This window comes from Nerophis ophidion, linkage group LG18 (assembly GCF_033978795.1).
Source record: "Nerophis ophidion isolate RoL-2023_Sa linkage group LG18, RoL_Noph_v1.0, whole genome shotgun sequence".
NCBI lineage: Eukaryota > Metazoa > Chordata > Actinopteri > Syngnathiformes > Syngnathidae > Nerophis > Nerophis ophidion.
Window position 1 is genome coordinate 12651646 of NC_084628.1, and position 11251 is coordinate 12662896.

At 43.7% G+C, this 11251-nt stretch overlaps 1 protein-coding gene across 1 annotated transcript; it reads right to left on the reverse strand.

Annotated features, from left to right (window-relative positions):
- Nucleotides 1-4667: 4667 nt before the first annotated feature.
- Nucleotides 4668-10717, reverse strand: LOC133537417 (dolichol-phosphate mannosyltransferase subunit 1-like). Its single transcript, XM_061878425.1, has 2 exons — nt 10660-10717; nt 4668-5589 (listed from the first exon to the last, which is right to left on the reverse strand). The coding sequence occupies exons 1-2, from the start codon at nt 10715-10717 to the stop codon at nt 4961-4963; spliced, it is 687 nt and encodes a 228-aa protein (XP_061734409.1). The 3' UTR covers nt 4668-4960.
- Between the last annotated feature and the right edge of the window lie 534 nt (nt 10718-11251).

The following is an 11251-nucleotide window of genomic DNA, read 5'->3' on the forward strand; positions in this document are numbered from 1 at the left end:
TCCATCCATTTTCTACCGGTTGTCCCTTTCGGGGTCACGAGGGGTCTCCTGGAGACTATCTCAGCTGCATTCAGGCGGTAGGCGGTGTACACCTTGGACAAGTATCCTCCTCATCGCAGGGCCAACATAGATAGACAGGTCACCTTCACAGTCACATTCACACACTAGGGCCAATTTAGTGTTGCCAGTCAACCTATCCCCAGGTGCATGTCTTTGGAAGTGGGAGGAAGCCGGAGTACCCAGAGGGAACCTACGCAGTCACGGGGAGAACATGCAAACTCCACACAGAAAGAGCCCGGGATTGAACTCAGTACCTTCGTATTGTAAGGCCCATACACAATATGTGCGAGACCAAGGCTTCATTCATCAGATACCGTCAATTTTAAGGACTATCAATAGCTCCCAGGCAGTTGGTAGAGCCTATCAGTGACTGTACAGCAAAGCACCATTCCCGAAAAGGGATTTGTAATGGTGGTCATTCAAAAGTGCATTCAACCTGTGAGAAATGCTGGTCCTTTTTGCACTTGTATGAGATCTAAACAGGAGGAGTCACTCTTACCCGGGGGAGTAGTGGTGCAAATGGATAGTGCAATAGTTGGACTGTGCGCTCTAACTGCCTGGTGGCCGAATGAAATGGAGACTTTGCGTTAGGGGAAAACACTGATCTTCCACTTATCCCACTGACGCCTCTCACTAAATGTAAAGGGGCAGGAATCCTATCTGAGAGAGGCATGAAGCGTAACAGTGGGTGATCTGTGTGCCTACCAGCCCAACATGAGTGTCTACTCTAATTATGGGCTTTGCCACACTTGGCTATTTGGAATGTGTTGGGTTGCTTTCCGTCGCCTTTTCATTGGCTGCCGCCGAATGAAACTGGCTTGATTAAAGCATCCACTGGCTACGCTGACATGCAGAGTAATAACCCAACCGATGACCTTAACCAACATAAAAAAAAAAAAAAACATATGTAAAGTTACAAAACAGGGTGGCCAAGTTCTGAGGCAAATAGTGCACTGGGTGATGGATGCATCAGCTAATGACAGGTGACGGGGGTTATTGCTTGTCTTGTGTTGGGGAATGGGGAGGCAGGAGCCTAACCCAGCATAATATCTGTCACTAGTCTACTTCATAATCGGTGTCGCAATTCAAGGTCACCCAACTAATACGTACACTATTTGAATGCGAATGTCAATATTTGATCATATTACGCCTGTACTGGCTCACCTGCACTGGCTTCCTGTGCACTTAAGATGTGACTTTAGGGTTTTACTACTTACGTATAAAATACTACACGGTCTAGCTCCATCCTATCTTGCCGATTGTATTGTACCATATGTCCCGGCAAGAAATCTGCGTTCAAAGGATTCCGGCTTATTAGTGATTCCTAAAGCCCAAAAAAAGTCTGCGGGCTATAGAGTGTTTTCCGTTCGGGCTCCAGTACTCTGGAATGTCCTCCCGGTAACAGTTCGAGATGCTACGTCAGTAGAAGCATTTAAGTCTCACCTTAAAACTAATTTGTATACTCTAGCCTTTAAATAGACCTCCTTTTTAGACCAGTTGATCAGCCGCTTCTTTTCTTTTTCTTTTTCCACTGTCCCCCCCTCCTTTGTGGAGGGGGTCCGGTCTGATAGCCATGGATGAAGTACTGGCTGTTCAGAGTCGGGACCCAGGAAGTGACCGCTCGTCGGGACCCAGGATGGACTGCTCACCTGTGTATCGGTTGGGGACATCTCTACGATGCTGAGCCGACTCCGCTTGGGATGGCTTCCTGTGGACGGCACTCTCGCTGCTATCTTGGATCTGCTTTGAACTGAACTCTCGCGGCTGTGTTCGAGCCACTATGGATTGAACTTTCACAGTATCATGTTAGACCCGCTCGACATCCATTGCTTTCGGTCCCCGAGAAGGGGTGGGGGGGGGTGCCCACAAATGATGTCCTCTCCAAGGTTTTCATAGTCATCATGGTCACTGGCGTCCCTCTGGGTGTGAGTTTTCCTTGCCCTTATGTGGGTTCTTCCAAGGATGTCGTAGTCGTAGTGGTTTGTACAGTCCTTTGAGACATTTGTGGCTACATAAATAAACATTGATTGATTGATTGATTATGCAACATAAAGGCTAACCCATGGTTCAAATGCAGCCTTTTAATCTGGTATTTTCCAATTTTTACAGGATGAACCCACAACTTTCTGTTAACTTCAATATCACAATATTCTTTGTCTACCAGAGTTTGCTGTGACCATACAGTACGGAAAAAATTTGGAAAAAAAAGACTTGGTAACAGTCAGAGATGCTTCCTCAGTAGAAGCATTTGAGTTCCATCTTAAAGCTCATTTGTATACTCTAGCCTTTAAATAGACCCCCTTTTTAGACCAGTTGATCTGCCGTTCCTTTTCTTTTCTCCTCTGCCCCCTCTCTTGTTGAGGCGGGGTAAAGGTCCGATGGCCACGGATGAAGTGCTGGCTGTCCAGAGTCGAGACCCGGGGGTAGACCGTTCGCCTGTGCATCAGTTGGGAACATCTCTGCGCTGCTGACCCGTCCCCGCTCGGGATGGTCTCCTGCTGGCCCCACCATGGACTGGACTCTCACTATTATGTTAGATCCACTATGGACTGGAATTTCCCAATATTGTGTTAGACCCACTCAACGTCCATTGCATCCGGTCTCCCCCGGAGGGGGGTTGGGGGATGGGGGTCACCCACATCCGCGGTCTTCTCCAAGGTTTCTCATAGTCATCCACATTGACGTCCCACTGGGTTGGTTATATAAATGAACATTGATTGATTGAAAAATATTCTTATTGAGATTTTCAGCTATGTTTTTGTTTACGTTCGTTATGATTGAAAACTGTTGAGACTGACCTGATAGGCTGCAGGTGGAATATTCCCACTGCCTTCCACTCGTTTGGAAGGCAGCTTTAAACGTCCTGGGATCTAAATACTGACTAAGCAAAGTAAAATATGTGGTTAGAAAGGCTAACATGTAGTCACTTAGCATCATGTGATGGGGAAAAGGTCGAAACATTTCACGCAACCAGGAAGTCTTCCTTCAAAGACAGATCTTTACTCTTGACGCCACTCTCAAAGATGTCTGGGAAGGTGTACCCTCCCGAGACCATGTGGGCTGATTCTTCAGAAAGTTGCATTCCCTGAATTGAGACAAATAGATAAATAACCATTCAAACTAACATTTCAAGCTACAAACAATTAGGCGTCCTGGGTTAATCAATTTATCGAACATACGGTACAAGCTTGGTACAAGTTAGTAAAATACTTGCATTCAAGGACCATGACTAGGATGATCTATCCACACTAATTGTCTCATCTTGTTACTTTAAACCGAAGACATAATTTACTGATGGATATTGATTGGTTTGCTCTGACTAAAAGCAATATCTGTAAATTAGTGTCTAGGACACGTAGTCTCCAGAACACAGGGTGACTTACACTAATTCTATTTTCAGCAGTATTACAGAAGACACAAACAGGAGTAGATACTGTATGGTTATAAATGTTACTCAGTCTTTCCTACTCTGTTGCTGTCTGCTGTCTCCGGCCCACCATCTCAACCTCTGCCTTCTGCCTCATGGGTGATGTTATAATGATAAACTTATCTTTATATATCTTTAAATCCCATGCGGCATCTTAAGGGATTCGTTTTCTCTGCACACTGTGCGTCTCCTCTCAAAATCGTTCGGGGCTCCTCAAACACTCGAGCTACTTACACCCAAATCAATACTGCGCAGTGTCCAAAGGAATAATTAGTTAATGGGCAAATGGATCGAGGGGGATTTCTCAAAGTGCTATGTTGGTGAAATTTGTCACGTACATGCTTCGGTTTGCCAATATCACCCGCCGAAGTCCCATTTTACTTCAATATCCAAATGTTATGAAACCTTTAGTTATTCACAAGACAAAGGGGAGAGTGTATCCAAGCAAACAACATATTGGCCTGGCTCCGTTGCAAATGTGTAACTTGGCTGGGAGCTTGCAAACAAACAAGAAAAATAACTAGCACTATAAAGGAGGTTCAAATCAATATTAATAGACTTTGGGGAATGTTGACAGGGTTAATCTTTAGGTTGCAATGATTATTATCGCACAAATGTGATTTGCTGCACATTACTGGTTATCTGATGAGAGACGTAATTACTGTTGCCTATAAAGGTCAAATTGACTCGATGCATGGTGTTAACTCATTTGTACCTCGCAGTTGACAGTATAATAAAATCAATTGTTAAACACCAATGTGTCAAAACACAAATGACTATTCTTTATAAATACCCAATTAGATACAAACATATTTAACAGGAAAGGCTGATTAACTAATCCATAATTGTATTTCCTGTCAGTATAACCAATACTAGGAAATTATGCCGACATGGCCAAACACAAACATCTCTGTGGGACAATAAAAACATTTAAATTGTGAATTATATATTTATATAGCGCTTTTCTCTAGTGACTCAAAGCGCTTTACATAGTGAAACCCAATATCTAAGTTACATTTAAACCAGTGTAGGTGGCACTGGGAGCAGGTGGGTAAAGTGTCTTGCCCAAGGACACAACGGCAGTGACTAGGATGGCGGAAGCGGGAATCGAACCTGCAACCCTCAAATAGCTGGCACGGCCACTCTACCAACCGAGCTATAGTGATCCGGTTTTGAATCTGACTTTGCATGTTCTCCTTTTGCTTCTGTGGATTTTCTTCTACCTGCCCCAAAAATGTGTTACGTTGATTGAGTAGCATCAACTATCCATGGGTGTGAATGCTGGCTTGTAAATACAGTATGTGTGCTGGGATAGGCTCCAGCTCAGCTCGACCCTAACGACAAGCGCTCTAAAAACGTACAGCATAGTACAAACCATGATGATGTACCTACGACGATGAACATATCATCTATTTAGTACCAACATGGTAGCGATACGGTATTACAGAGTGAGCAGTATACCACACGAGGGATTTATGTGGTGGCGAAGAGCGTGAGCAGTCCTTTCACGAACGACACAATCTCGTTCCCTCCAAGCTTGGACTCGCCGTAGACGCGATCTACGAAGGAGATGGGAACCTCTCCAATGGTGTAGTTGAGCTGTCTGGCTCGGACAATCATCTCCATTTGAAAGACATAACCTTTGGACACGCAGCGCTCGACCAGACTCTCCAGGACGTCCTTCTTGTACAGTCTGAAGCTGCCCGTGAGGTCCGAGGCGCCGGGCCTCAGCATCACTTGAGTCAGAAAGTTGGCACCTCGGCTGATGAGCTTCCGGCGCAAGTCCCAACCGTAGACACCGCCGTTGCCTTGGTAACGAGTGCCAGACACCAAATCGTAATCGCCTTCTTTCTGCTTCTTGATAAACTCTGGAATGAATTTGGGATGATGGGAGAGATCAGCATCCATGATGATGATGAAGTTTCCAGTGGCGTGCTTCATACCATGGATGTAAGCAGTGCCTAGGCCTAACTTCGACTGTCTTGGTCGTAAAAGAATTTTGTTCTCTCCATAAATTGTTTTCAGTTGTTTCGCCACCTCCAAGGTCCCGTCCGGGCTTCCGTCATCGATGACGATTATCTCGTAATTCAGTACAATGAAAGCTTAAAAGCCTACTGAAACCCACTACTACCGACCACGCAGTCTGATAGTTTATATATCAATGATGAAATCTTAACATCGCAAAACATGCCAATACGGCCGGTTTAGTTTACTAAATTACAATTTTAAATTTCCCGCGGAGTTTCTTGTTGAAAACGTCACGGAATGATGACGCGTGTTTGTGACGTCTCGGGTTATAGCGATCATATTAGCCCAACACCACATACAGCTAAAAGTCGTCTCTTTTCATCCCATAATTACACAGTAATTTGGACATCTGTGTTGCTGAATCTTTTGCAATTTGCTCAATTAATAATGGAGACGTCAAATAAGAATGCTGCAGGTGGAAAGCGGTGGATTGCAGCTGCCTTTAGCACCAAAACACAGCCGGTGTTTGTTTGTTGTGAAGCTTTAACACAGAGCGGTCAAGCGAACATGTTTCTCTACGTCAACCAGCAAGTTTTTTGGATAGGAAAATTGTGATATTAAGTCGAGACTTGAGTGGATTATCCGACCTCCACCTGTAGCTGTCAAAAAGGCAGCTGTGATCTTGGCTCCTCCATTGGCTTCTCTAAGAGACACTGGCGTTCACCGCAGCCCTCCGACTCCCAGGTATGACTTTATAATCTCACTAAAACACTATTAACACAATAAGCAGATAAGGGATTTTCCAGAATTATCCTAGTAAATGTGTCTAATAACATCTGAATCGCTCACACTGTCGTCGCTTGGAGCCGTTGTTTTTTTTGGGGGTTTTTTTAGTGCTTCACTCTAACTTTCCTCATCCACGAATCTTTCATCCTCGCAAATTGTCGGTTTCTCGGTGAGAATGGCTGGTGTCTATGATTGTAATCAATGTGAGAATGTGAGGAGCCCTCACACCGGTGAGGTCACACGCACATCGTCTGCTACTTCCGGTACAGGCAAGGCTTTTTTATCGGCGACCAAAAGTTGCGAACTTTATCGTCGGATGTTCTCTACTAAATCCTTACAGCAAAAATATGGCAATATCGCAAAATGATCAAGTATGACACATAGAATGGACCTGCTATCCCCGTTTAAATAAGAAAATCTCATTTCAGTAGGCCTTTAACACGAAGCGGAACTAGACTAAAAGCTGTAAACAGGAACAGTTCCTGGAGCCTGGCCTGCGTAGAGACACTGATCCAGACCTGAAGTTGTGGGTTGTGTCATATCACCTGCCATGAGAGGGGAAAAGCTGGCTGTCACAATGTGAGAAAGAACGGAACTTTCCGATAGTATTTATAGGATGTTTCAGTGGAACAGTGTGCGAGGGAGAGGAGACAGGATGACATATTGTTAAGTTGAAGTGCCACTGCAGGCTACAATCACCATAACAAATATGTTTTGTAAAAAAAACAAATACATTTTAAGCATATTCTATATATTTTTTGCCTAATTAGGTGTTCAAATTTGTTGTACCTTATATATATTACAGTGCATTTTTTTTTACATTTATATTACTATATTGTGTTGATTTATAAAGATATTCACCAAGCGGGTTTTTTGTGGGTTAGGTGGAACACAGCGGCTAGTCTTGGCGATGTTATCTCAAACCAGGCAATTAAAATGACCAACTTTTGACAGAACTACTTTTTGGCCGTGTTTACACTGCACACATTGTTTTTGCCCTCAAGTAACACAGATTTGATTTTTTTTTTCTTGCCAGTGTAAACGCTCCAAGACGCTTCAAATCTGCTTATTTCGCATCAGATTTGGACCACATCAGGAGGTAGCCCGAATCTGAATGACCCATATGGGACTTGTTTGTCAGCTTTAGAGCTTGAGGTGAGCTACGTCATTCGTGGACGCGGGGAAAGATTCGTCCCGCCAGGGGAAGTGGATTCTTTCTCACAACATCCGGTTTTGGTGAGCAAAGTTTGTTTTCGACGGCCGAATTATTGGTGCATCAATAGTCAGTAGCTCGGGATCTTTTTGTGTGGAGTTTGCATGTTCTCCCCGTGACTGCGTGGGTTCCCTTCGGGTACTTCAGCTTGCTCCCACCTCCAAAGACATGCACCTGGGAATAGGTTGATTGGCAACACTAAATTGTCCCTAGTGTGTGAATGTGGATATTGTAGTCAGCTGGAGGCGTGTCTTAATGAAATTAAACAATGGATGTCCGGTAACTTTTTGCAACTCAACGCCAAAAAAACGGAAATGCTGATTATCGGTCCTGCTAGACACCGAACTCTATTTAATAATACAACTCTAACATTTGACAACCAAACAATTAAACAAGGCGACACGGTAAAGAATCTGGGTATTATCTTCGACCCAACTCTCTCCTTTGAGGCACACATTAAAAGCGTTACTAAAACGGCCTTCTTTCATCTCCGTAATCTCGCTAAAATTCGCTCCATTTTGTCCACTAAAGACGCTGAGATCATTATCCATGCGTTTGTTACGCCTCGCCTCGACTACTGTAACGTATTATTTTCGGGTCCCCCCATGTCTAGCATTAAAAGATTACAGTTGGTACAAAATACGGCTGCTAGACTTTTGACAAGAACAAGAAAGTTTGATCACATTACGCCTGTACTGGCTCACCTGCACTGGCTTCCTGTGCACTTAAGATGTGACTTTAAGGTTTTACTACTTACGTATAAAATACTACACGGTCTAGCTCCATCCTATCTTGCCGATTGTATTGCACCATATGTCCCGGCAAGAAATCTGCGTTCAAAGGACTCCGGCTTGTTAGTGATTCCCAAAGCCCAAAAAAAGTCTGCGGGCTATAGAGCGTTTTCATTTCGGGCTCCAGTACTCTGGAATGCCCTCCCGGTAACAGTTCGAGATGCCACCTCAGTAGAAGCATTTAAGTCTCACCTTAAAACTCATTTGTATACTCTAGCCTTTAAATAGACTCCCTTTTTAGACCAGTTGATCTGCCGTTTCTTTCCTTTTTCTTCTATGTCCCACTCTCCCTTGTGGAGGGGGTCCGGTCCGATCCGGTGGCCATGTACTACTTGCCTGTGTATCGGCTGGGGACATCTCTGCGCTGCTGATCCGCCTCCGCTTGGTATGGTTTCCCGCTGGCTCCGCTGTGAACGGGACTCTCGCTGCTGTGTTGGATCCGCTTTGGACTGGACTCTCGCGACTGTGTTGGATCCATTGTGGATTGAACTTTCACAGTATCATGTTAGACCCGCTCAACATCCATTGCTTTCCTCCTCTCCAAGGTTCTCATAGTCATCATTGTCACCGACGTCCCACTGGGTCATTATTGTAACCGATGTCCCACTGGGTGTGAGTTTTCCTTGCGTGGGCCTACCGAGGATGTCGTGGTGGTTTGTGCAGCCCTTTGAGACACTAGTGATTTAGGGCTATATAAGTAAACATTGATTGATTGATTGATTGTCGATCTATCTGTGTTGGCCCTGCGGTGAGGTGGCAACTTGTCCAGGGTGTACACCGCCTTCCGCCCGAATGCAGCTGAGATAGGCTCCAGCGACCACCCACGACCCCGAATGGGACAAGGGGTGGACAATGGATGGATGGATGGAGTCCTACTCTGTTCCCTAGGAACCAATTAGCAGCATTGTTAAATGAATGTCTCTGACAATGTCAGTCAAAGTACTTGATATGCCCATTTTGATGCCCAGTGAGGTACATTATGGTCATTCCCACCATTCGGGGGTACCAGGATGAAAGCAATAACAATACTGAAATAAATTGCAAAAACAGTTTAATTAACAGTGCAATAACTGTCATGTTCTGTGGTCATGTTTTGTTTAGTTATGTTCTGTTTGTTTAAAACTTAATTAGTTCCTGTTTTTACGCTCCCTCGTTTGGTCACCACGACAACTGATTAGTTTCACCTGCCTCATTTGTTTGGATTCACGCACCTGTCGCTAGTCAGAGACTATTATTTAAGCCTGTAATTTTCAGCTAATCTGGCTGGCGACATTGCTCACTTCATGCCATGGTTACTGACTTTCGATGCTTATTCATAGTTCATGCTGCTCTGCTCACGTCACTGTAAGTGTTTTTGTTTATGACCATAGTTCAGTTTATGTGTAGACGTTTTTTTGTTTCCTGCGCCAAGTTTTGTGCCTCTGCTGCGAGCGCCTTTTCTGTACGCCCTTTTGTAGCTTTTGAGTTAAAATTAAATCATGTATTTACCTTCAAGCCATGTACGGTCCAGTTTGTTTGCATCCCGGGAAAACAATCCACGCAGCTTGCTGCAAAATAATCCCCGTTCTAACTATAAAAATGCAATACATTTTCATAACATGGTCACTACTGCCTAGTTTCTGTTGTTATATTCTTATTTTTCCTGTTATATTTTTTGTCTTATTGATGCATTTTATTTTTATTCTTATTGTAATATTTTCTATTTTATTTCCATTTATACCGTCAAGCTTGCCACTGACAGTTTGTTTGTATTTTAGTTTTTCTTCTGTATGTTTAGTATTTCCTGTCCTTAGTTCCTGTCAGCACTCTTATTTTGGTTCAGCTTCCTGTTCGTCTCCCTGTGTGCAGTTTTCCCTCAGCTACAGCTGATTGGCACCTGGCCACACCTGGTGTCAATCAGCCCGGTCCTATTTTACCTGCTTTGTTCCTCCAGTCAGTGCTGGATTATTGATTTGTCGATGTCACTTCTTGTCATGTATTATCGCTCCTGTCGTGTCGTACCTTGTCCTTGCAGCGTAGTGGTAAGCTATATTTGTTTGATGTTTGTAGCTTACTGTTTTTTGTTCTCTGCTTCCAGTTTGTTCTTTCAGTTTACAGGTACGACTTCTCTTTCCTGCTAGATACCTGTTAGCTTCCACGCTAGGCCTTTTGTTTGTTATCCGCCAATGTGCGCGCTTTCTGTTTGAACCCTTTGTTTGTTTTTGTCTTAGTATTTAAATTAAATCATGTTTTCCTGCAAAATGCCTCCCTCCTTCTCTGCATCTTGGGGTTTGACACAAACTAACTCCGACATATACCCCCATTATTTACTTTTTACTTTTGAAATTTGATCTCAATTTTGTACACTGCTGCTGTAATTTTTATTTTCTTGAGGGAACTCTCCTGAAGGAATCAATACAGTACTACATTTCTACTTATCTCTTCGACGCCACCAACCAGCTTCATCTCATCCACACAAATGGTTGCTGTCATTATGCCAGCGACAAAAATAAATGATCATGCTTTCCTCTCCACAGGCGCATCTCAGAGGACGCCTCCGTGACAGATGTCCAGGGATTACCTCGTCCCGACAGAGAGAGGCAAAGGCTTTGTTTTGATATTGGAGTTTGTTTTACTCACTAGAAAAGTATCGGGTATTTATAGACAGACAGAATTACACGCTTGATGTCCAGGGTTCCTTCCGGGCCCCTCTGCTGCAGTGTGGCACGACTCAATCCATTCTTCCGGCGTGGGACTTGTTCTACCATGCCATGCCAACTTTATTTTTAAAGCCTTTTACTACTGGTGAATCCGTCAAAAAAACAACAACAATATCTTAGATATTTTATTGTATAATTGTGGACATTGTTGTAATTTCAAGATGATCTACTGTTAATTTCCTTAACTCAAAAGCAAACATCAGATTTACCTATGCCAAGCCAGCCATGTCTAGGGTGGCATTGATTAATTTACTGTATTTTTCGGACTATAAGGCGCACTTAAAATCATTATTTACCTCCAAACTCG